The sequence below is a fragment of the Corythoichthys intestinalis genome, chromosome 1, assembly GCF_030265065.1.
Source record: "Corythoichthys intestinalis isolate RoL2023-P3 chromosome 1, ASM3026506v1, whole genome shotgun sequence".
NCBI lineage: Eukaryota > Metazoa > Chordata > Actinopteri > Syngnathiformes > Syngnathidae > Corythoichthys > Corythoichthys intestinalis.
The window spans coordinates 49,372,520-49,397,848 of NC_080395.1; the positions used below are offsets into that span (position 1 = coordinate 49,372,520).

The window sequence follows — 25,329 nt, forward strand, 5'->3', positions numbered from 1 at the left end:
AAAATGTATCTAGTCCTACAATTTTTGACCAAATGACGTAATTTGGGTATCAAAAATTCCGGGACGGTGAGGGGCATAAAAGTTGTATACAGAATTTGGCAAAAATTTACGGTTCCCCGGAAATTTGCCAAAAACTTTCCTATTCATTTTGAATGGAAAAAAAACGCGCGCTTCACACCCGAACCGTTAGACCGATCGGCACCGTTCAAGTATCGGTACGACCGGAATTTTCGCGTGACACAGGAAACTTTACAAATGGCCCCGAAAATTTTTCCGTTCGTCCGTAAACGGCAATTTTCCGTGAAAAAAAAAAAAAGTTTCAAAAAGTATCTAGTCCTACAATTTTTGACCAAATCACATAATTTGGGCATCAAAAATTCCAGGACGGTGAGGGGCATAAAAGTTGTATACAGAATTTGGAAAAAAATTACGCTTCCTCGGAAATTTGCCAAAAACTATCCCATTCATTTCGAATGGGAAAAGTTCCCATTCACTTCCAATGGGATTTCCAATGGAATTTACATTGCATTGATGCCATTGACGGCCATGCATGTCAAATCTACTGATGCCAATGTACTTGGATTCAATTGACTATATGGATGTCGATGCCATTGACGGCCATGGACGTCCAAAATTTTTCCCATTCATTTTCAATGGGGAAAAAACAAAATTTCCCCAAATCAACAGAAAATGACCAGATATCAATAGGACGTGTCCCCCAAACTTCCCCAATTCCATTGACGCTTATGAAGGGTGCCGCCATTGACTTCCATGGACGTCCAAAATTTTTCCAATTCATTTTCAATGGGGAAAAAACTCAATTTCTCCAAATCAACAGAAAATGACCAGATATCAATAGGACATATACCCCAAACGTCCCCAACTCCATTGACGCTTATGGGGGGTGCTACCATTGACGTCCATGGACGTCCAAAAATTTTCCCATTCATTTTCAATGGGAATTTTTTTTTTTTTCCCCAAATCAACAGAAAATGACTAGATATCAATAGGACGTGTCCCCCAAATGTCCCCAATTGCATTGCTGCTTATGGAGGGTGATGCCATTGACGTCCAGGGACGTCCAAACTTCCCATTTATTCCAATGGCATTTCTTCATGTTTGTTCATTCTATTGATGCCAATGTACTTAGATTCCATTGACGCTTATGTAAGTTGATACCATTGACGTCCATGGACGTCCAAAATTTTTCCCATTCATTTTCAATGGGAATTTTTTTTTTTTCCCCAAATCAACAGAAAATGACTAGATATCAATAGGACGTGTCCCCCATATGTCCCCGATTGTATTGCTGCTTATAGAGGGTGATGCCATTGACGTCCATGGACGTCCAAACTTCCCATTAATTTCCAATGGCATTTCTTCATGTTTGTTCATTCTATTGATGCCAATGTACTTGGATTCCATTGACGCCTATGTAAGTTGATACCATTGACGTCCATGGACGTCCAAAATTTTTCCCATTCATTTTCAATGGGATTTTTTTTTTTTTTCCCCACATCTACAAAAAATGACCAGATATCAATAGGACGTGTCCCCCAAACTTCCCCAATTCCATTGACGCTTATGAAGTATGCCGCTATTGACGGACATGGACGTCCAATCCTCCCAATCATTTCTAATGGCATTTATTTTGTTTAATGCCATTGACTGGCATTATTGTCCATTCTATTGCTATACCTGAGTGGGGCGAAGATCTGTATCTCCACTGAGGAAAGACCCAGGTGTAATTTCTCCCGAAATTGCAGTTTCTAGTTACCTTGGTCTTTCTGAAAGAAAGAACAAGGTATTGTTATTGTGCAACTTTATTACCTTGGTCTTTCTGAAAGAAAGAACAAGGTATTGTTATTGTGCAACTTTATTGTTCTTATTACCTTGGTCTTTCCAAGGGAAAGAACAAGGTAATGCTGTTCTGCAACTTTATCGTACTTATTTTTATTATTATTATTATTCATCTTATTCTCCGCGTTTTTTCGGCGCGCCGCACAGCCCGAACCGCTGCACCGATCGGCACCGTTCGGATATCGAAACGTCCGGAATTTTTGCGCGACGATGGCTTTTTTAAAAAGGGCCCCGAAAAATTTTCCGTTTTCCCGCAAACGGCAATTTTCCAGATTTTTTTTTTTTTTTCAAAATGTATCTAGTCCTACAATTTTTGACCAAATCACATAATTTGGGTATCAAAAATTCCGGGACGGTGAGGGGCATAAAAGTTGTATACAGAATTTGGTAAAAATTTACGGTTCCCCGGTAATTTGCCAAAAACTATCCCATTCATTTCTAATGGGAAAATTTCCCATTCATTTCAATGGGATTTCTATGGAATTTACATTGCATTGATGCCATTGACGGCCATGCATGTCGAATCTACTGATGCCAATGTACTTGGATTCTATTGACTATATGGATGTCGATGCCATTGACGGCCATGGACGTCCAAAATTTTTCCCATTCATTTTCAATGGGGAAAAAACAAAATTTCCCCAAATCAACAGAAAATGACCAGATATCAATAGGACGTGTCCCCCAAACTTCCCCAATTCCATTGACGCTTATGAAGGGTGCCGCCATTGACTTCCATGGACGTCCAAAATTTTCCCCATTCATTTTCAATGGGGAAAAAACTAAATTTCTCCAAATCAACAGAAAATGACCAGATATCAATAGGACGTATACCCCAAACGTCCCCAACTCCATTGACGCTTATGGAGGGTGCTGCCATTGACGTCCATGGACGTCCAAAATTTTTCCCATTCATTTTCAATGGGAATTTTTTTTTTTTCCCCAAATCAACAGAAAATGACTAGATATCAATAGGACGTGTCCCCCAAATGTCCCCGATTGCATTGCTGCTTATGGAGGGTGATGCCATTGACGTCCAGGGACGTCCAAACTTCCCATTCATTTCCAATGGCATTTCTTCATGTTTGTTCATTCTATTGATGCCAAAGTACTTGGATTCCATTGACGCTTATGTAAGTTGATACCATTGACGTCCATGGACGTCCAAAATTTTTCCCATTCATTTTCAATGGGAATTTTTTTTTTTTCCCCAAATCAACAGAAAATGACTAGATATCAATAGGACGTTTCCCCCAAATGTGCCCGATTGCATTGCTGCTTATGGAGGGTGATGCCATTGACGTCCACGGACGTCCAAACTTCCCATTCATTTCCAATGGCATTTTTTCATGTTTGTTCATTCTATTGATGCCAATGTACTTGGATTCCATTGACGCTTATGTAAGTTGATACCATTGACGTCCATGGACGTCCAAAATTTTTCCCATTGATTTTCAATGGGATTTTTTTTTTTTTTCCCAAATCAACAGAAAATGACTAGATATCATTAGGACGTGTCCCCCAAATGTCCCCGATTGCATTGCCGCTTATGGAGGGTGATGCCATTTACGTTCATGGACGTCCAAACTTCCCATTTATTCCAATGGCATTTCTTCATGTTTGTTCATTTAATTGATGCCAATGTACTTGGATTCCATTGACGCTTATGTAAGTTGATACCATTGACGTCCATGGACGTCCAAAATTTTTCCCATTCATTTTCAATGGGAATTTTTTTTTTTTCCCAAATCAACAGAAAATGACTAGATATCAATAGGACGTGTCCCCCAAACTTCCCCGATTCCATTAACAATTATGGAGGGTACTGCCATTGACGGACATGGACGTCCAATTCTCCCAATCTTTTCTAATGGCTTTAACTTTGTTTAGTGCCAATGACTGGCATTATGGTCCATTCTATTGATAGACCTGAGTGGGGCTAAGATTTGTATCTCCACAGAGGAAAGACCAAGGTGTGTAATTTCTCCCGAAATTGCAGTTTCTAGTTATTATTATTATTGTAACATCGGCAAGGAAGTTGCCAGCTTCGCAGGTTTTTAATGATTTATTTCAGAACTTGTGCAACACAACACAGCTACAGAGATCCCTCGTTTTTCGCGTTTAATGGGGACCAGAACCCGCCACGACAAGTGAATAACCACGAAATAGCGCATAGTTACATTATTATTATTATTATTTTATTATCCCGATTTGTATTTATTATTTGTTTTGTTATGTGTAATGGTTATTTTTAAATGTACCTGCAATATTTATTAAGGATTTAACGTAGGTTTTTGGGCCATGGAACAAATTAATCGAATTAGAATGTATTCTCAAGGGAAAATCCCGTTCGACATAGGACCATTTAAATTTACAAACCAAGTCCTGGAACGAATTAAATTCATATGTGGAGGTACCACTGTAGCTGTTATTAAAATATAGATTGACCAAACATTAAATTTGTTGTGACAGTGCAGTTATGCAAAGAACCTTACAGATTTCCAGCTCATTTGAATGAGATGAGGACAAAATCATTTAAATATCTTTTGGCTCTCATGGCATTGTTTTCACTTTTTTTTTTTAAATCAATCAATTGGCAATTGGGAGTTTTTTGTTTGTTTGTTTGTTTGTTTGTTTTTTTTTTTTTTTTTTTTTTTTTTTTTTTTTTTTTTTTTTTTTTTTTGTGAATCCAAGAAAACATTGTGAGAATATGAAAAGCAGAGTATGAGCAGTGCAAAGCTTAAAGTCTATGTTTTTTCAAATAGGCAGATGGTGTGCTATAATCGGAGCTTCATGGCCTCTGGGAAGGGAACAGAAAGACAGCCCTTGCTCATTATGTTAATGCTTTGTAAAGTGACATTATATTGTGCAGAGACTGCAGTTTTGTTCTTTGATATGATGATGATCTTTGTTAATGTTATGCATGCGTGTTCCGTTTCTCCAGGTGTGTCGTCCCTGATTTCTCTGTTGACGTCTGCCAGGGAGGAGGACCAGCCGAAACTCAATGTGCTTCTGTGCGAGGCAGTCATGGCTGTTTATTTAGCCTTGCTCATCCACGGCTTGGGCACCCACAACAGCAATGAACTCTTCCGCCTCGCCGCACATCCCCTCAACAATCGCATGTGGGCTGCTGTCTTTGGAGGAGGAGCCAAAGTCATAATTAAGCCAAAGAGACCGGAGGCTCCACCAGGTATAGTTGCAGTTTTGTTGTCTAATGATTAATTTCTGTCTTCATGTTTAGTCTAGGAAAGTCTTTACCTGTCTCTTATCTTACATTCCCCTTCCCTCATTTTGTTGTCACTGTCTACTCCACTGTTCAGTTTCTCTGATATGATGTCATTGCAAAAATAAAAAACTTCCACTCTGCCTTGATGTCCTCCCTAAGATGCTATATGAGCTGCATAGTGTCTTGTGTGAGTGTGCACTCTGCCCTGTGTCCCAGTGACAGCTGATTTTGAGGCAGCCAGGCCAGAAGAGTCTCAGGAATCAGGGAGACCTGAGCAGGGCAACCTCGCCCAAACCCCCAAACCTATTCCCTATGAAACCCAGTGTCCCAAACAGTGCCCTCCTCTCGTTTCAAGGGGAGGTGGGCCAGGCACTGTGACACCTGCAACTAAGACTAGCTGTGAGTAACCAGCTGGTGGATTGCAGTTCTGGTTTGCAGGATTGAAGTGCATGGTAGATGTACGGGGTTTGCACTGTTGCTGATGAGGCCCCTCCTTTCTCTTTGTTGTGTGGTAAACATTGAATGTCTGTTTAACAGCCATTTGTGATTTGAAGTGGATTTTTTGATAAGACAATGGCATATTTCTGTGTTGTGTGCAGTGTATGTGTGTATCTGTTGTCCTGCATGCACGTGCAATGTCCTTTGTGCGCAACTCATGCCGTCATCCCTGTTGTTCCATTGAAGCAACAGTCGGGACAAGCAAGGAAGGTACAGAAGCTCAAGCTGGGCCAGAGACTAATTTTGAAGCTAAAACTAAACCAGGTACATCCTGTGGGGTTGTTAGAGTAATGAATCACTAGACTCAAAACTAAACTTTAAATAGCATGTATTAGCGAGTGTATTAGTGTTCACCATTTGATGTTAACAACTTAGAATAGGTATTGTGTGTGTCAGTAGTTTGAACCTTATTAGAAGTAATGATCTCATTGTAGATTTAGTGACTGACTCACTCAGTAGCAATGCTTAAAAGCAGTTACCTGAAATTTGCACTTCTCAGTACTCTTTTTGGGAGGAGGAAGATAATGATTGGCATTTAGACTAAAAAAGTGGGGAAAATTGTGTTTTGAGAATAGTGTCAAAACAGAGGCGTTCGAAAGATCCAACCTATTCAAAATAATAATTTTAATAAATTATTCAATTCTGCCTTTGAGCACAACAAACACCCTTTCACAAACTGTGAGCAGCTGTCTTTTTTACACGTTTATTTTTATGTAGGTAAGGCTGTTGAAAACAGATTCTCGTTTACAATGCTCACTTGGTTGCCAACAGCAGAGCAATAAAAGCAAGTACAAATAAAACGTAACCAATAAACTGTACAAAGTGTTCCTCTTCAACCAAAATCCACTATGTTGGTGGCATTTCACAAGGTTACCCTAAAAAGAATGATTTAGACAGGCTTTCTCAACAAAGTCACCATCGTCATTATTGTGCATCTGTCTTTTCAGTATTTTTGTGATACACTGCATCAGTTTCACTGAAACCAATAGTGCGTGTCATATCTGTGAGTTTTAACTGCGCTGTCTACTCTGCTTTTGTTGTCTTGTTTTGTCTGGTGCAATGACAGTGATAGTCCTGCAGGATAATACTGCAGGTTTGTGCATATCCTCTTGAATGTATCCTGAATGTCTGTACAGTGTATTTTTGGACAGATATATATTTCTAGTGTACTCTGCTCTGCTGTCTTCCCGATGTGGATGCAATTCACTTCATCCTGATGTATTTTCGGACATTTTGCCATTAAAGTGATGCAATGTCTCAATTCCTCCTTTATCCTTTCCAGCATTTTGCCAGATGGAGCAAAGTGATATTTTCAAAGTTTAAAAGGTGTCTGTCTTGTCTGCCCATCAGTGGTGCCACCTCAACCTCCAGCTGAGGACGGTGACCGATACAGGCGCAGGTTTAACATGAGGATGCTGGTGCCTGGACGCCCTGTGAAGGAGACACCAGCCGCCCCCCCGCCCTTGCCTACAGAAAGACCCACTTATCGGGAGAAATTTATTCCCCCAGAGTTGAGCATGTGGGACTATTTTGTAGCCAAAGTAAGGCATTAATTTCATTTAGTCAATTATATTTGGTTATTGTACCTGTATTGACTTGTCAGTACACTGAAATAAAATGACTGCACTAATAAATTACACACTGGCTTATGATGTGAAATTAGTGAACCGCCACCGTCTTTTTCTTTTCAGCCCTTTCTGCCGTTATCAGACAGCAATGTTTTGTGTGACTCTGATGAAAGTGGAGCAGAGGACGATGAAGATGATGATGACGCCTTCCTTTCTGATACACAGATAACTGAGCACTCTGACCCCAACTCGTACAGGTGAGACGTGCTTATTTTTCCGACCATAAGTGGGAGACTCATTTCATTTGAACAAATCTCCATGTTGACTGTATTATAGCTGGGCTCTGATCCGCTTAGCCATGGTGAAACTGTTTCATCACAGCATTAAGAACTTCCTCCCTATCACTGGCCTTGACTTTGCAGGTACAAATACGCACAGGTTACTCTGCAATTAACCGCCGCATATTAATCTAAATGAATTAAAACTATTTTTTTGCTGTTTATGCAACAGACCTGCCAGTCACTTCACCTTTTACAAATGCTGTGTTGAAGACCTTGGAGAACTGGGAACATATTTTACTGGAGACGATGAATAAATTTGATGGTCCGCCCCCTAACTACATTAACACTTACCCTACTGACCTTAGCGCTGGAGGCGGTCCCGCCATACTGCGTCACAAGGCCATGCTGGAGCCAGACAACACTCCTTTCAAGTAAGACTTACTGTACAGTAAATCAATCATGTTGTCACACACATTGACCACAAGACAGACTTGGAACATTAATACAGGACATGTCAAGGCTGTACTGGAACTTAAATAACAGCATTTCATTTATATACTCTTTTATTGCAGAGGGGGATTCTCAGAAGGAGAGGCTTTTTCAAACAATCTTCATTTGTAAGAAAACAACTGTAAAGTAATTGAATAAAATAAATGGATTAAGGGCATTGATGATACAGTATGTATTTGGTAATTTTGGTTTGTAAACAAGGAATATGAAAAATGTACTACAGTAATTTTTAGCTCTCTTAAGCTCCCAAAACCCATTTCTATTATGCAGCATGGGGGGATAATGAGAGAATCTCTAAGAAATTTTGAATTCTGACATATTTAAATTTTCTCATCTTTCAGGACAAAGAATCACCAGTCCTTTCCAGCCCGGCGATTGTGGCACTTTCTTGTCAAACAAGAAGTCCTTCAGGAGACCTTAATCCGTTATATCTTTACCAAGAAAAGGAAGCAGAGTGAGGTCAGCTTTTGCAATGTGTTTTGTTCTTGCTATTAGTGTTATACTAGTATCGTTACGGATATGGCACTAAAATGGCGTCATCTGTATCAGTGTGTACTAAGACATTTGTGAATTGTGAGTGAAACTAGTTTACCACTATGAACAAACGTTCATTTGCTGTCAACCTATCGCTTCAAATGAGTTGGACGTCTTGAGTCATTAATGGCAGACATTGAGTTAAGAGGTGTCTGAGCAAGCCATGATAGCAATTACTGTCCAGTCAAGTGAATATGCTTTATTTAAAAAACATGGTATCGTAACAGTATTGGCATCGGCCAATACCACACATTCCAGTCAGTATCGTGAACCAAAAAAGGGTATCGTGACATGCTACTTACTTTGTTAGGAAAAAAATTGCCTTTTTTTTCTTTCAAGCAAGAGAAGTAGCTTTGGGGTGTTCCTAGAACAGGGGTGGGCAAACTATTCCACAACGGGCCGCAGTGGGTGCGGGTTTTTGTTCAATCCATTAAGAGAACACCTTTTCACCAATCTGGTGTTTTACAAATGCAATCAGTTGATTTCAGGCAGGTGCTTCTTGTTTCTGCTGAAACTTCATTGGTTAAACTATGCTGGATCGGTTTGAACAAACACCAGGACCTACTGTGGCCCTCAAGGACCGGTTTGCCCACCCCTGTCCTAGAACAATTTACCAGAGAGGCATCCACTAGGCACTCCAACCAATTTTTGCATCAGTGACCCATTAGCCACCCAAAATCCTGAGGGGCCATAAAGCTGAAGACAACAGTTCTTATGATGGTTGCGACAACACACACCTGCATCGCAATAAGGTGTCAACTCAAATGAGGGAAAAATATTGTTACCATATTTTCCGCACTAAAAGCCTTTAATTTTCTCAATGCAGACAGTGTGCCTTATAATCCTATGCGCCTTGTATATGGATCAATATTGGTTAATCATGGTATGACATTCTTTTTAGCGCACCACCATCTAGTGCAGTGGTCTCCAACCTGGTCCTCAAAGGCCCGTCGTGGTATTGTTCTTGCCAATCCAACACAGATAGTTGAACCAATGAGGTTTCTGCTAAAACAAGCAGCACCTGACTGCTTGATGAAAAAGTGTTGTCATTTGTCTGGGTGGAATGAAATCCTGCACCCACAGCGGGCCTTTGAGGACCGGGTTGGAGACCACTGATCTAGTGGATGTATAAGACAACCCCTACTACTACTGCTGCTTATAATGCAGTATGCCCTATATTTGAAAACATTTTTTTTTTAATAGGCCATTTATTGAAAGTGCACTTCATACTCCGATGTGCCTTATAGTGCGGAAAATACGGTAACTTAAAAGTACTGTATTTTCATTACAGAGAAATATTTACACAAAACTATAGAGAAAATTTTAATATATGCCGCATCACTGAAATTTCATCCAAAAAAACTTGTAAGCCACACCTTAGGATGAGCAGTACATGTCCAAGTGTTAAGATGGGATATTTACCTACAGAGATGTTACTCATGCAGAGATGTTACATAAGAAGCCAGTGTCACATACAGTCTGAAAATTACGAAATTTTATTAACTAGATTGCTACAATTATAAAGAAGAAAAGAGTCAAATGTTTTAGACAGCAGCATTAAACATCGCTAATGCTAGTCTAATTCTGCATCTTCAGTAGTTTCACATCCTGTTTACGGTTGGAGTCTAGCACTTGCAGCACAGGGGCTAATTGCAGCCCTTGGGAATCTATTTTGCAGCCGCTAGTTCACACTTACGTCAAATGTTTGTGGGGCCTGTCAGATTGCTAGTCAGGCATATTGTTGTTCTCGTGGACACTAACTTTAAAGAAACTTTGAAATCCTACTCCTCTGTTATTCATTAACCGATTGTCTTGAAACTTTGCAGCCATGTAGCATGGGCCAGTATCTATTGATCCTCGGAAAACTTTTTTTTTTTTTTTTTTAATCACAGCTGATTAATTAATTGTGGACTTATTGGTGCCTGTATTGCCTCCAAGTTATGAGCCTCTAAGTTATGAGTAGACAGTACTTGGCACACAGCATATTGACTTACGGTGTCTGTGTTGCCTGTAAGTTGCGAGATACAGTTGCCAGTAGTGGGGATGTGCACACAGCATTCAGCCTGTGGTACAGGCACACTCATGCTTGTTTAGTTCAAAAACAGGCCCATGACAGTTTTGAGCAGTGTTTGCAAAGAAGTTAGCCAAAGTGATTTAGCAACAGATAACTTGATTGAAACTTAATTCCAAAGTGACACCAGTTGGAAGGAAAATCTAATCCTGTCATTACGGCAATGAAGAGAAAGGTTGACACCAATTAAATTTATTTCAAGAAGCATGGGAGACTGAATATTTTTTAATCTAGTACAGTCAGGGTCATCCTGACCCCTATTTACATTATTTTGTATGAATAGAGAAATTTGCAGTGCTCAAGAATTACAATGTAATACGTTATAATTTAAAAGCCCTATTGGTCACCATGCCAAAAAATGAAAATGAATGCACATGTGCAATTTTACATGTGGAAATTTTATTTGGCACTCAAATCTGTTTTTTTTTTTTTTTTTTTTTTTTTTTTTAATGATTTCACTTATTCCACCAAAAGCAATGCATCAGGAAACACCCACTTTTTTCAGCAATTCTGGCTCTGACATTACGTCCACAATTGATGATCATGTCTTGCTTTCTAGTGCTGTGTTAGCTAATACATATGTAATAAGGGTTTATGAAGCATCATGTTGGACAATCTGTTACCTTACTTTGAGTGATCAGTTTACACTCAGCAAATTGCCTGCAAGGTTTTTGGGTTATCACTTGCTCCAAACGTTTACCAACAGATGGTTTTGTGTGATACTTACAATGAAACATTTGGGGGAACAGAATTAAGTTTGAAGTGACAGTAGAAAAAAAAAAACATATCACTGAGTTATAGAAAATAATCAATGACGCTGATAAATTTTGAGGAAGCCAGGTAGCGCAAAAGGGCTATGTTATGCCAGATTTATTTAATCCCAAGTGAATGCATGTCCTCATTGTGCTCACAGCTTGTAGATCAGCATCACATTTTCCAATTTGTGCCCATTGTTGCACGTGCAAACGTTTAGTAAATCAGGCCCTGAGCATTTATCTGTTGATATTGTCATTATCGTTGCTTTGACTTCTAAGACATCTTCAAGTACAAGACAGTTAAGTAATGTTTGTGATGTCTGGAAAGGCTCATTAAGGTGTGGTTACCAAAGTAGAAAGACAGATAAATGTTCCACAGTTAACATCCTTTGCATGCCGATAAGGTGGTCGCATCACAGATTACATTGACACTACATTTTATACATCTAAAATCCTGCCAGCCTTTTTTTGATTTTCATTTTTCATTCCATGTTTTATTTTTCCGTGTGTGCATGTTGTGTTGTGCCGTGCTGTGTTGTGTTGGTGTGTTCTGTGCCTTTGTGTGGTGTGTAGTCTGTAGACAACCATATGGACCGTGTAAGGCCAAACTGCATAGCTGGAGCTAGCGCTCTCAACAAGGTAGTATTACAGGCCGCCTCTGTCTGTCCCTCTGACTGTTTGTGGTTGTCCCTACACAGCTAAGCCTGAAAGAGCGACATTTTCAAAAATACTGCATATATTTAATAATGGACTGCTGGTTGTGGTAATGTCCCCTCTGCAGCTTGGCTCTATAGTGACTACTCCCACAGTTATTCAAGCATACAAATCTAGTCGAGGCTATCTTTAACCCCCACAGGGATGTTTATTCTTTTCACTGCCGGAACCTTACATCCAAACCAATAACAGATGGATGTCCTTATGTTTCTCACTCTTTCAATAGCAACAACATTAAAGCTTACTTCTAAACCAAATGGCATTATGAATATGGTTCCCTAACTTGCATGCTAGCTGTTACCTCTGTTTGACTTGAAACAGTCAATTTTCACTTTGTGTTCCTTTTCTCACATCTTTCTCAAATTACTAATTTCTTGTAACCTCTGCTTTTCTAATGCTGTTCTCACATGATTTGTGGTTAAAATACATTCTGATGAAAGACACTGTCGGTTATGCCATTCTGTTTCTGAATGAACTAACAGTTAGTGTTTAAAGAGTTGTAAAGGCTCACTACTTAATCCACTTTGCTTTCCTGTTGTGTTCAGGTGGAGGCAGATTTGGGCTATCCTGGAGGCAAAGCAAAAATCATTCACAAGGAGTCGGACATAATTATGGCATTTGCTATTAACAAGGTAAAATGTGAGATTTGCCAACAAGTTAGTGTATCGTAACTTAGCAATTTAACAAATATCGTGTGTTGACCCTACTAGGGATAGAATCGAGAACTGGTTCATAGAAAACCGGTTCCGTGGGTTTCAATTCCATGGAATTGTTTGGCAGTTTATCTGACGAATCTCTCATAGATTCCGAGTAGGGCAAATTATGTCACAGTTGCTTAATGTAATTGATGCATGTTACACACGCATAATACAGCAAGTTATGTTGTGTAATTATTCAAAAAGTGATTTCTCTTGTAGTATTATCTGGATAACCGTGTCCGAGTGATGGTGTGTTGATTTTCACAGGCTATGTCATTATTCATGAGACTACTTAAAGAAATTGTGATTTTTCCCAAGAAGTCTATTAATGGGTCTATCGTATTCCTCGTCGAATACTCTGTAAGAAAAATAAAACATATATGCATCTAAAATAATCCTAAACGATTTTATTTGCAATTTTAATACTCATGTCGGTCGGTAGTCCCCCAATCAGTTTTTTTCGGAATAATTTGAATTTGGTGGGTCGTAGGGCCAATCTGACTACTGATTTCACACAAAAGTAGATACCTCCGCATCCGATGGTGGTATTTTTGTGTTGCTACGACTAACGGAAGTGGATGTGGAAATTACTTCCCGAAATGCACCTGACGACGACAGCTAATCAGCATATTGTCACCTGAAATTCGAGATAGGATGGTCCCATTGGTCCCAAACCACTTTTATTCTACTCAGTATCAAAAGGCCTTTCCATAGAATACCCCAACTATGTCTAGGAAGTTAACAAATCCAAGTTAACCAAGGATTTTGCGAAAATTCCTCTTATATTGTATGAGATCCAACCGTCCTTATGTAACTACACCAACCTAATTATAAACTTGGTAATATTTGGGACACCAAAACAGATACTCTGCCCCTGCTGTCTGGACTAGCTGAACACATTTTGTGCGTGCAGGTTTTCTCCACCCCGACTGAGAGGGTGTTCTTCACTGCCTGAGACTGAAAAAGCAGACATGCTTATTTTTCTGCAAAAGAATTGTCAACTTTGCACATTTGCACTATGCACTGTTCTGTTGTATTTGACAGTATTTATCTTTTTTTATTATTATTTTTGAGTTCTATCAGCTCATATGTCCGTTTAAAAAGGAGGATTTTTAAAAAAATTTCTTTTAGAAAAATGTTTCAGTAAAATGTTACACATTCTTGTCTATTTGCAACAGTTACATATTGCCACAGTTAACATCGAGGCTTTGGGCCTCTTTGACGTTGTGAGTTTGTAAGGTTGTAACTTCTGATTAAACAAACTACATGCCAATCAAAATGTTTGTGTTTCTTTTTCCCCAAATTAGAATCGATAAGAGAAGCGATAAAGAATCAAATCGTTAAGCAACATCAAAAATGAATCAGAATCGAAAAAAATCCTATCAATTTCCATCGCTAGACCCTACTGTATACTGTATAAGATCTTGTCAAACTCTAAAGGTAAAACAATGCTTTAAAAGTATAACGAATAAGGTGTTTCCTTTTGGATAAAATGGCTGAAAGTAAATTCATTCTAATAACTGAAACTGCCCCCCCTTCTTTGACTTTACCTTAAAAATATGAAGATACCCTTACTTGTGTGGATCTTTTTCAACCTGCCCACATCCTTTGCTAGGCTAACTCAAATGAAATAGTGCTGGCCTCCACCCATGATGTCCAGGAAGTGGATGTATCTACGCTGGTGGCTGTTCAACCCTACACCTGGATTGGAGAGGACTTTGATAAGGAGTCACGCAGGTCGGATTGAGCCTCCCATTTCCTCAAGATTACATATTTGAAAGTTTTAATTCTAAAAATTGTGCTTTGTTTATTTCTTCAGCTCTGATGACATTGACTACAAATCATCTCATACCAACATTGCCCAGGCCAGCTCTGGTCCCTTTGCACCACCACAGATGCCCGTCTCTGCATCCATGCCGTGGCTAGGCAGTGGGCAGACCAGCATGGGAGCCAGCGTGGTACAGGCCCATCCATACAAACACACTATCTTCTAAAGCTATCCACACTCACGTTCCCATTTCCGGCAATTTAGAAGGAGTCTTAATTATACTCATGCATGTATTTTGGGACTGCGGGAGAAAGCCGGCTCACACATTAGTTACACACAGTTAGGCTTGCCACCTGTCCTTTGAAATAAGGATTTGTTTCGAATTGGGAATTTAAAAGTTGCGTTCTGTATTGAACAAATGCAGAATATACTAGTATATAAATAGATACATTTCTATGCATTTTAAGAATTTTGGGGATGTCCCTTATGTTTTTGTCGCATGTATGGCTTTGGGCGCGAGGAGGGCGTCCCTTACTTCCCCATTTCTGAAAGGTGGCAACCGTATGTTCAATCGAAGTCTGAAACCTAGAATGTATGTAGTTCTTGGTAACAGCCACCAGGGGAAACCAATACCACAGTTTTGCTTTTAACTCATTACCCTTTATAGGGCAAGGGACTAGTTTTGGGGGTTTATAATAAAATGTACATATGTGGGCATCATATTTTGGGAAATGTAAGCCACAATAATAACATTAGTTATACAAGTGTGACCTACATGACCCAAATGTGATGTCCACATATTTGGACGCCAGTTCTCAATTATAATTATACTGTATTATTTTTTATTAATTGTATTAGTCTTTATGGGCTTTTTATTTATTTATTTTTTTTTTGTATTATTCATTTCATATGTTTTTTGAATACATAATAAATTAATAAAGTATCAATTAAAGTAAGATTAGTAAAATTAATACGAATAAAAAGAGATGCACTGTTTATGGCCCCCAATAACTTTAGTTAATTTTATAAGGTTTTTTTTTTTTTTTTTTTTTTCGTATTTAAAATGAGTTTCCTATAAAAGGTTAAATTACAGTATTTGAAGTCAACTAGTCTATGGCCATTGCACATTTTCTGTGAAGTTTGTAATTTCACTGTTTATCTATGTCGAGCAAGACTGAGCTGTGCCGCCTAAACAGCTGTCCTGCTGAGTCTATGGAGGCTGCTGATACAGAGAGCGAGTGTATTTGTATGGCTAAGATGGACCCAGAAACATAGATAGCGGCTGCTCTCACAGCCGTTTACCCAAGGTGCAACTTTGCGTCATGCTTACATGCAGCCCGGGTTCTCCTTGTTCCCACCATGTTGATAAATGGCAGCTAAATGATGCACATTGCAAGATGGGAAATTAGTTTCTCTGATAATTGTTTCAACCTCCACGTCTTTTTCAGATCATGAAAAGGAATCTTAATAATGTCAAGAGGATGACATCCCACCCTATATATCAGTATTGTAAGTATCCTTCTTTTTTTAAACCTAGCATTTAAACAGGGGTGTGTTGACTTTCCATATCCGAAGTACATATTCATGCATTCCCAAGAGCACTGTATTTCAGCATGTAATATTTGTGTGTTTGTGGCAGATATGACAGGGGCTCAGGATGGCAGTGTTAGGATGTTTGAATGGAACAGACCTCAGCAGCTCATCTGCTTCAGACAAGCAGGCAACGCTCGCGTCACTCGACTGTATTTCAACTCCCAGGGCAACAAGGTACACATGCGCATTGTCATTGTCTTTGTTTTGTCTATCTGATGAGGTTGCTCCCATTGCTGTAGTGCGGCGTCGCTGACGGAGAGGGATTTCTCAGTTTGTGGCAAGTCAACCAGACCTCCTCAAATCCCAAACCTTACCTGGTGAGTTCAACTACCATTTGCCCCATTGTTTTAACCCAGTCCTTATTGCTCAAACTCTGTGGGTTTGGTTAGGTTAGCTGTATAAAATAATGTCAGCTGTTTACTTCCACCAGTAAGTAAAACCTACACATTGGAGGTTATGTATTCGGTTCCGTCTGTTTGTATGATTTTGTTGACGATAACTCAAGAATGAATGAAGGGATTGTTATCAAACTTGCAGGATATATTTGTAGTATGAAAAGAAAGAGGTGATTAAATTTGGTGGTAATGAGCTCAGAAGTCCACATTGCATTTATGTTTGTGTTGAAGATAAAACTAAACTACAACAAAAGTATGAAGAAAGGGGTCATTATTACATTTGCTGGATATGCTTATAGTATAAAGCCATAGACCTTATTGTATTTTGCGGTAGTGTGGTCACAGATCGGAAAAGAAATTTTGTGATAACTCAAGAACAAATGACGCGATTATTACCAAACTTGCAGGATGTTTCCAATATGAAACAGAAAAGGTGATTACATTTTGGGGTGATGAGATCACAGATGTAAGAAAAGGAATTAACACTAACTTGTTTGATATTTCATGAGTGTGCCTATTCTACCAAATATAGCAATTCTTTGAATTTGGCTGCCTAGGCAGGGATCTGTTCTCTGAGTGTTCCTTTAGTTGTAATGTAAATTTAAAAATCCTGATGGTGTCGGATTCTGTTGATGATCATCAATAATATACTGACTACAACTGTGCTATTTACTGTGGTTGCTTTAGGGTGAAGGAAACTCCTGAATACTAGATTTATTTAATTGTTATTTAATTTCTTTATTTCACTAGATTGTACATACAGTTTGGGTAAAATGGTTTTAACTCAAGACGCAACACTAGAATTTAGTTTGTATGCTACCATATTACATTATTTATGCATTTTTTTTTTTTTAATGACCAGTTTCATGTCTTATTTTTAGTTTAAGAAACAGACACTGACCTCATTGACTACCATGAGCAGTAAATAATCATTTGACGTCAATGACACTGAAACGTGATCATTCACTGTCAGCCTCACTGTCAAAATGGATTTTATTTTGTTTAATCTTGGCAGAGTTGGCAGTGCCACACAAAGACTTGTGGAGATTTTGCGTTCATCACATCTTCGAGTCTCATCGCTACGGCTGGACAGTCCAATGATAACAGGTCAGCGACAATTTTTTGTTTTAGCACCACATCCCCCACCCCCCTTTTTGGTACAAGGTGACAAATTAATCTTGTTACCACAGAAACGTGTGTCTGTGGGACACCCTGATATCTCCCAGCAATACCATGGTTCATGGTAAGAAAGCCAAACAGCTCAGAACATCTGTTTTTTTTTTTTTTTTTTTTTTTTTTTTTTTTGATGACATTTATATTTTGGACCTTTCAGCCTTCCCATGTCATGAAAACGGGGCAACAGTACTGCAGTATGCTCCTAAACAGCAACTACTGATCACTGGAGGAAGAAAGGGGTTTGTGTGCGTCTTTGACATCCGCCAGAGGCAACTGCTCCACACTTTCCAAGCCCATGACTCTGCCATCAAGGCACTGGCACTGGATGCCTTCGAAGACTTCTTTGTCACCGGCTCCGCAGAGGGCAACATGAAGGTGACACATTACATGTAGAAAATACATACATTTTGTGCAAGCCCTAAAACTTGTTTCTCCAGGTGTGGAAGCTCGCCGGCCACGGTCTCATGCACTCTTTTGGCAGCGAGCACGCCAAGCAGTCCATCTTCCGCAACATTGGAGCCGGCGTCATGCAGGTGGAAACACGTCCCGGTAACCGCATCTTCACTTGCGGGGCAGACGGCACCCTCAAGATGAGGGTCCTCCCCGACCGCTACAATATCCCCAGCGGCTTGGTCGACGTCTTGTAACTCCTACTTTTGAAGGTCTAAAAATGAGAAGGGGAAAAAAAAAATCACAAATGCTTATGTAACACTCACTAGGCATTAATAGTGATGAACGAAGGGGGTCAGAAGATTGCCGCACTTCCGGCGTCTTTGTGTGTTCGTAAGTTCACTTTCGAGTGACAAACGCAGCTGCAAATATGTGTTTTCCCAAAGGCTAAAAGCAAAAGTTTCAAGCATAAGGTAACATACTTGATTTTAAAGCTAGATTTCTTGTCATTTTATTGAAGATTCTCTACTCTTAGAGCGTGTCCATAGGGAAGCTATGCATGTCCTGTTCTCGTTACGCGGTGCAATCACAGGTCTCTTGATAGTGCTCTGTAAAAGTACTCTGGCAAAAACTTTTAAAAAAGTGTGTAACTGTCGTCATTTTGTGCCCACAGCTGAACTCTCTTAGCATCTACTGTAACCAGCACTGTGGTTTGTTATTAAGTCAGTGGTATCCAAAGTGTGAATCAACTTGTTGGACCTTTTTCTTTTTTTAATTTTGTCTCCACTCCTCCATCTTTTATGCCTGGCTTTTCTCAGCCCCGATGGGAGAGTTGCTGCTGCATTGTTCCTGTAGTGATGATCACCCCCCACCCCCTCCCTTGTCACAGACACTGACTTGTCCTATTTCAGGCCTGTGAGTGTGTGTGCTCGCCCACCTGCCCTCAAATGCCTGTTTGTGTGGCAAATTCACTGCTAGAACATTCCCGTTCGTTGGGGAGATGATGTGTTTTACTCTCGTGACTGTGGTTTCAGTGTTTCCATCTGTCTGCTCCGCCATCAATCGATCACAGCGCAAACACAAAAGGTTCCCTTATATATATTTTTTTTTTTTTTGCACAAGATGATGTTGACTGATGATTTCGGGTTTTATTCATTGAATGAAATTTTATTATTTATTTATGTGTTCGTAGGTTTGACAAATCCTGTGTTGAAATGTTTAACTTAATGCCTTTAATTTAGGAATGTAAGGGGTTTTACTGTATCTGACAGGGAGACGTGCAACACAAGTCTATTGTACGTAAGTTTGTGTTACCTCGCCAGTTGTTTTTACTGTTCATCCATAAAAATAGATATTTGCACTCAAATTATGGAGACATTAAAAGGATTTATTTCAAATAGATTATTAAAGAAGAAACCGGTAAATACAAATGAATGTCAGGCTTTATTTGGCCTAGTAGTCAAATGTTTCAAATAGTTTTAATATATAAATGATATAAATATCGCTATATAAATAAGAAATATCCCAGCAGCTTGTATAAACATTAAAGCATTTCTTTATTTTTGGTTTGTATCATATCAGCTGATTAAGTTGTGACTTTTGTTAGGTGTACGTATGTAGGTATTTATTTATTAAACAGATTTTGTGTCCCCCGTCCCTCTACCCTCTTTCTGCCCACTCTGTGTATTGTATGTGTTCAACCAGTGGCCCTACTGGTGTGTGTGTGTGTTAATGTGTGTGTATAAGTGTGTGTGCATGCACGGCAACACAAACTCGTATCATGGGCAGGTGCTCGCAAAGGCACCGATGCCAGAAGGAAAGAACAGGTCATGGTGTGAGATTTACCTTTGTAAAGTGAATAAATTATTTTTATTTCATCCGGTGATTTGGCGCTGTTATTTCCTTCTTGTTTTAATCCTTACAAAACCTGCTTTATGTTGACTTCATTACAAATGTCAACACCTACTGTATGTACAGAATATAAAGACATCAGATACATTTAGAGAAAATCATGCAAATACCTCATCACAGATTTAAAAAGTTGATATAAATTATTTTTGTTTGATATAAATTGTGAATAAATGTTAGTAACATCACATTCCTAGCATTGATGGGATATATGTATAGTAAATACAGCACTCAATCCGGTTTACACCAGATGCCACCTCAAAAATTACTTGGTTTCCTCAAGTACCACGTAATGACATACATTAAAAAACAGTAGCTAGTAGGTCTATCTATGGGTTCACCAAAAAAAAAAAAAAGGTTTTATTCCTAAAAAGTATACTCAATATAGTTTGCCACATTATACATAGTTTCATCATTAACAATTCTTTCAAATACATGTGTATTGAGTGGTTCAATTAACAAATGTACCAAAATAATTTCTGAAAGATTAAATGCTGGCTCGTACTTTATATTTGAATAACTGAAAGTACTCAGTGTGCTGTAGTGATGCCTTGAGATCGCATTTCCTGCCTTTTTTTTTTTTTTTTTTTTTTTGTAACATAATTGGCCACCAGAAGTATTTTACACTTATCCAGATAGTTTTACATCCAGGGCCTACTGTCAGGGACTGCATTAATTGCAGTAATATTTTTCGCGATGGATAATGATTATTTGTTCCAAATGAGTAATGTTATACTATTTAAAAACGTTTTGAATTAGCATTTCTGTTCAAATGCCCGTTTTGTAAGCATTCTAAAACCGCCATTTGCTTAACTGATTTCGGCAATGTCAGGCAGTAATTTTGAAATCGCAATGTGTAATTCTTTTGGTCATTTCATTGCGAAATACCCCGGGAATGGAAGCCCCCTTTTGAAGAATTGTTCACAACAGTATTTGAAGAGAGCTGCTTGTGGTTAAGTGAATTGAGTTCACAGACAGCACACATTTAATCTTGCAAGTCAAAGAATTGGCCAAACTGGCTCGTATTTCAAAAGTTGTATCTCAAGGCATCCCTGTAGTTCTACTTTTCATACACCGTATACAGGATTTTAAAAAGATCAAGCCACCATCCGATTGAACAGGAATATTTGCTTCAGTGATTCTTTGCTTTCAAAAGGATTTTAAAAATCCAGTCTGCTTATCAGCTCTGTTCTGGCCTCGACGTCGTCACTCATCAGAGATGAAGTGGACAACATACAGCTTGACGTAGTTGTTGTCCCACACATACAGATGTCTGTCCTTCGGGCTGTAGGAGAGCATAGCCAGCACCCCACCTGGAGGCCTGAGGTCAAAGGTTACATTAACCGGTTTGCCCTTTAGCAGGTCAAACGCAAAGGTGACCCTGGCGTCCTTAGTGTCTGTGACGTACAGAACCCCGCATGCGATGAAGGCGTTGCCGGCTTTGGTTCGTGGGTATGTCGTGTTGATATGAGAGGTGATGGAAAATGTCTTCTGGTCAAGTTGGGCAACCACAATGCTCTCGTCAACGTTGGAGGCAAAGATCAGCCACAGACCATTCTCGTCCGCCGCCAGCTTGAAGTAAGTCTTTGAATTTTGCAGCAGATAGTCCAAGTTGTGATAAAGAGCGTGATCGATAGTGAGTGTGTGAAGCTTCTTGGTGTCCAAATCAAATCTGTCATGAAACACAACATTTCAGTTTTGCCTTTCTCGCCACATTTAGCAGTGTGACTACTACTAGTAAGCCAGTGTTGTCCCTTCGTGTGTCAGTGCTTACTTTGCAATGCTGGACGTGCCGGCGATCTGATAGTAGAAGGAGCCATTGTGCACTGTGTGACCGCAGCCTTGATAGAACTTTCTCACATTGACTGTGTCACAACTGTTGTGTTGGAAAGAGGCAATGCTCTGATACTCCCTCAGAACACGACCTGTGAGTAAAGAGATCATGTTCCTCTTTCAAATCATATCTGGTCTGTCATGTGATCTTAAAGTCCAGCGTACCCGAAAAGTGTTCAGCAACCCATACACGCTCCTCATTAAGCACAGCCGTGTCTTTCATCCATGTGCCAAATGTGCTCTCCATCTTTGTCACATTTCTGGGGTTGATCAGAGATTTTATCAGGCATTCTGAGGGAAAAAGGCAAAACACATTGCAAAATAAGCACTGCATTGGAAAACATTTTATGTTGTCTTTGAACACACCGTTTTGCTTTGCTCCCTTCTCGTGTAGCCTCCCGGTTGGCCTCACAAATGAAGTCTCATCATTTGGGATTGAATATAGTGGCTCTGTAAGGGAGAGTGCAGGCAGTCCATTATTTAAAATGAAGAAGAATGGAGAAAAAAGCAAACTATATGACTCTCCAGACATCATCCAGCGGTTTGATGTGACCACGGTCAGACCGAAAATATATCATCCCATCTGTTTTTCACCTTTTTTTTCCAGTTAGAATGGAGTGGCCCATAAACTCATGCTATGGGCATTAATATCAATCTATTGGGAACCAGATGTTTACGGCCAATGACGGAAATATTGGTCAACTAAATTTTTAAACAGGTAGAGTTTAAGGAAGGTCTCGAGCAGCTTGTCTGTGAAATTCAGGTTTGTAAACTACCGCAATGACGACAAGATGCATATAGAGAGCGGCATGGCATCACATAGGATTTGTAGAGATAGAGGTAGACCTGGTAAAAGCTAGGTCTACCTTCTATTAATCCTCTTTCTACAGTGTTCCCTCGTGTGCAATGACAATAAAGGAAATCTAATTCTGAATCTATCCAATATCCAAATAATCTATCTACATCTCCTCACCCATGGTCTGTGCAGCCTGCAGGTTAGCTCTGTGGTGCCTTGTCCTTGGGGGCCCTTGAGGTCCTGGAGGTCCAGGGGGTCCCACAGGTCCAGGTGGTCCAGGGGGACCAGGAGGACCTTCAACCAAAAAAAGTTAGTCCTCAGAGATTATGTGTACTGGAGGAACAACAACTTTTTGTGACTCACCCTCGATGATAACATCATTGGATGATTGTGGGTCTTCTCCCGGGGGGCCCGGTTCTCCTTGTTCTCCCCTTTCACCTGGCTCGCCTTTTTCACCTGCAGGTCCTGTATGCAACAAAACTGTGGTCATGCAAACAACCCACTTTGGCCTAAGCACAAACCACAAAAGCATGAAAAAAAAGTCACTCATACATTAAAAAAATCACACTCCAAAAAAAAATTTGTGACATTTGGCAGTGCAACATACAATTAGGCCCGCTTTATAGCCTGGAAACTACGGTAATTGTTTTCAGTCAATGTTGGGGGTTGTCTGCAATGCTGTATTTCGAGTCATGATCCTTTTTATGTTTGTTGTATCAGTGATTTTCTAATGATACTGTTTTTGCAAAAAGAACTTTCTCAGCTGACACGCAAACCTTTTTAATTGGTATAACATCCTAAAAACCTCTTTTTCCTCGTTTGCCGTCAGCTCCAGGAAGCCCGTTCAGTCCAGGAGCGCCGTCTGTCCCGTTTGTGCCTGGCATGCCATCCACACCGGGCAAACCTAGGGAAACGCAAGAACCAGAATTAAGGTATGCAAAATCACAGGACACGCTTACTTGACATGAATGCCACATACCAGGTGGTCCTGGGGGGCCTGCAACAGACCATTTTGCAATGTTAGACAACACGATGTGACAATATGAAGGTGAATACAAAGCATGTGTCGGACTTTACCTGCTATGCAGATTCCTTTGGTGCTGTTACAAATGTCGATCAACAATTTTATCTGAGGAAAAAAAAGAAGAAAACTAACTTTATTTAAAATTGTGCAATCAATCACTGAAATTCATCCATCTATCATCTTACCGGCACCATGGAGTAAGTGAGCATCATCATCATGTCATCGTGCACGTACTCCTTGCGGTAAAGCTGGTTATGTCGGTGCTTGTGCTTGCGATTCAGCTTGGGCTTCATGTCAGTCTCAACATTGACTTCTTGGCTGACCTCCTGCTGACTGCTCTCCACACCTCCCCCACTGTAAAGCTCCTTCTCTAGCACTTGCTCCATCTTGTGCTCCTCATCCGTCCCTGGCACCCTCTTCCCCGTCACTACTGGCGCACTCTCCTCCAGTGCATCGCTTCTCTTGTTTCTGGAGTATTGATACTGAGGTTCACCATTCCTGGGTTCCCTGGGCACCTCACGGAGGAACTCCACCACCGAGCTCCCCTCCACTTCGGTCAGCCTGGCCTCCGTCCGCTCCAGAAGGACATGCTGTTGATTCTGCCGAAGCAGAAGCACCAGGACACCCAGAGAGTTTAATAAGGCCACCACGCACGACCCGTAAAGCAGCAGCCGCTGAGGACGAGTCATGCTCGGGGTGGGGATCCACATGGTTACCACCTCACTTGTTTTTTTCTTGGACTCACCCATACACCTCAGCATCAGTCAGATTCTAGGTCAGGAATATTTGAGGTCACCGCAGTGAATTCCACCAGAAAATAGTCCTTCCTTACACAAATGAAATGAAATGAGCCCACTCAAGAGCGTCCAGCTAGTGAGTCAGTAGAGACGATGTGAAGACTGGCTGGTAGAAACCGTGTTTTGTTGCTGGGGATGTGCGTACATGCCAAGCAGTCATGTAGGAGTGGGCATGACACAATCTTCTGGGCTTGTCCGGGAAGAAACCCCCGCCTGTTCAGTCACCTGATTTATATTCAGCACAGTCCATTCTAGAGCATCGCCGTGGGCAGACACACACACACGCACGCGCCCATACACACACATACAAGTTAAAGAACTCGTGCATAATACATGCTAAGAGACAAACTTGTCATTTATGTCTGTTTTGCACTGTAATAAATGATATTGTATACTTATTTCAAGACTTTGCAAAGTGATTCAACAGAATTGTTTTGAAACTCTTTCATGCAAATGTGATATTTTTCTTCCGCACGTATTTTGCCATGGGAATATATACTGTATGTCATTTCTTATAAAATAAACTAATAAATGAAGGATTTCTTTTGTGGGGGTTTAAACAGTTATTCATAATAATAATAATAATAATAATAATTTAAAAGAAGGCAAATTAGATAAAAGCCATGAGTAATAAAAACTATATAAATATTTTTTTTTAAGTTTTTTTTTTTTTTTTTCCTGAAAAATTAATTAAAACATTGTTGTAAACTGAGAAAAAGAAGAAGAAAGACATAAATTCAACTATGTGTGACTAGTGTGTATTTTTCTTTGGGAATTTTATTTATTTAGTTCTTTGATTTATAAATCTCGTGACCTCACATAGCTTAACCCTTTGACTGCCATTGACGACAATAGACCAATGATAACTTTTAAATAGATGACCACTGTACTAACTATTGTCCCTAAAAGGGTGAAACGAATATGGGTTGAGGAC

General features: G+C 39.8%; 2 protein-coding genes across 3 annotated transcripts in view; one reads left to right on the plus strand and one right to left on the minus strand.

Annotated features, from left to right (window-relative positions):
- Window positions 1–20,206, plus strand: part of dmxl2 (Dmx-like 2) — a 101,430-nt gene extending 81,224 nt beyond the window's left edge. Inside the window, exons 39-58 of one of the 2 annotated variants that reach the window (XM_057828585.1) lie at window positions 4,805–5,050; window positions 5,303–5,485; window positions 5,771–5,848; window positions 6,651–6,677; window positions 6,935–7,125; window positions 7,276–7,409; window positions 7,489–7,574; window positions 7,663–7,864; window positions 8,285–8,402; window positions 11,877–11,942; window positions 12,563–12,649; window positions 14,331–14,452; window positions 14,535–14,673; window positions 15,932–15,992; window positions 16,123–16,250; window positions 16,316–16,393; window positions 17,487–17,578; window positions 17,662–17,714; window positions 17,805–18,022; window positions 18,085–20,206. In XM_057828585.1, coding sequence (XP_057684568.1) covers window positions 4,805–5,050; window positions 5,303–5,485; window positions 5,771–5,848; window positions 6,651–6,677; window positions 6,935–7,125; window positions 7,276–7,409; window positions 7,489–7,574; window positions 7,663–7,864; window positions 8,285–8,402; window positions 11,877–11,942; window positions 12,563–12,649; window positions 14,331–14,452; window positions 14,535–14,673; window positions 15,932–15,992; window positions 16,123–16,250; window positions 16,316–16,393; window positions 17,487–17,578; window positions 17,662–17,714; window positions 17,805–18,022; window positions 18,085–18,294 — 2,519 coding nt within the window. In that variant the 3' untranslated portion in view covers window positions 18,295–20,206. The remainder of the gene's footprint in view (window positions 1–4,804; window positions 5,051–5,302; window positions 5,486–5,770; window positions 5,849–6,650; window positions 6,678–6,934; window positions 7,126–7,275; window positions 7,410–7,488; window positions 7,575–7,662; window positions 7,865–8,284; window positions 8,403–11,876; window positions 11,943–12,562; window positions 12,650–14,330; window positions 14,453–14,534; window positions 14,674–15,931; window positions 15,993–16,122; window positions 16,251–16,315; window positions 16,394–17,486; window positions 17,579–17,661; window positions 17,715–17,804; window positions 18,023–18,084) is intronic. The other variant, XM_057828665.1, reaches the window with a different exon arrangement.
- Window positions 19,412–24,627, minus strand: gldn (gliomedin). The gene is made up of 10 exons (XM_057828786.1): window positions 23,784–24,627; window positions 23,652–23,703; window positions 23,554–23,571; window positions 23,380–23,478; window positions 22,938–23,039; window positions 22,752–22,868; window positions 22,145–22,228; window positions 21,944–22,069; window positions 21,720–21,870; window positions 19,412–21,617 (listed from the first exon to the last, which is right to left on the minus strand). The coding sequence occupies exons 1-10, from the start codon at window positions 24,357–24,359 to the stop codon at window positions 21,152–21,154; spliced, it is 1,791 nt and encodes a 596-aa protein (XP_057684769.1). The 5' UTR covers window positions 24,360–24,627; the 3' UTR covers window positions 19,412–21,151.
- Between the last annotated feature and the right edge of the window lie 702 nt (window positions 24,628–25,329).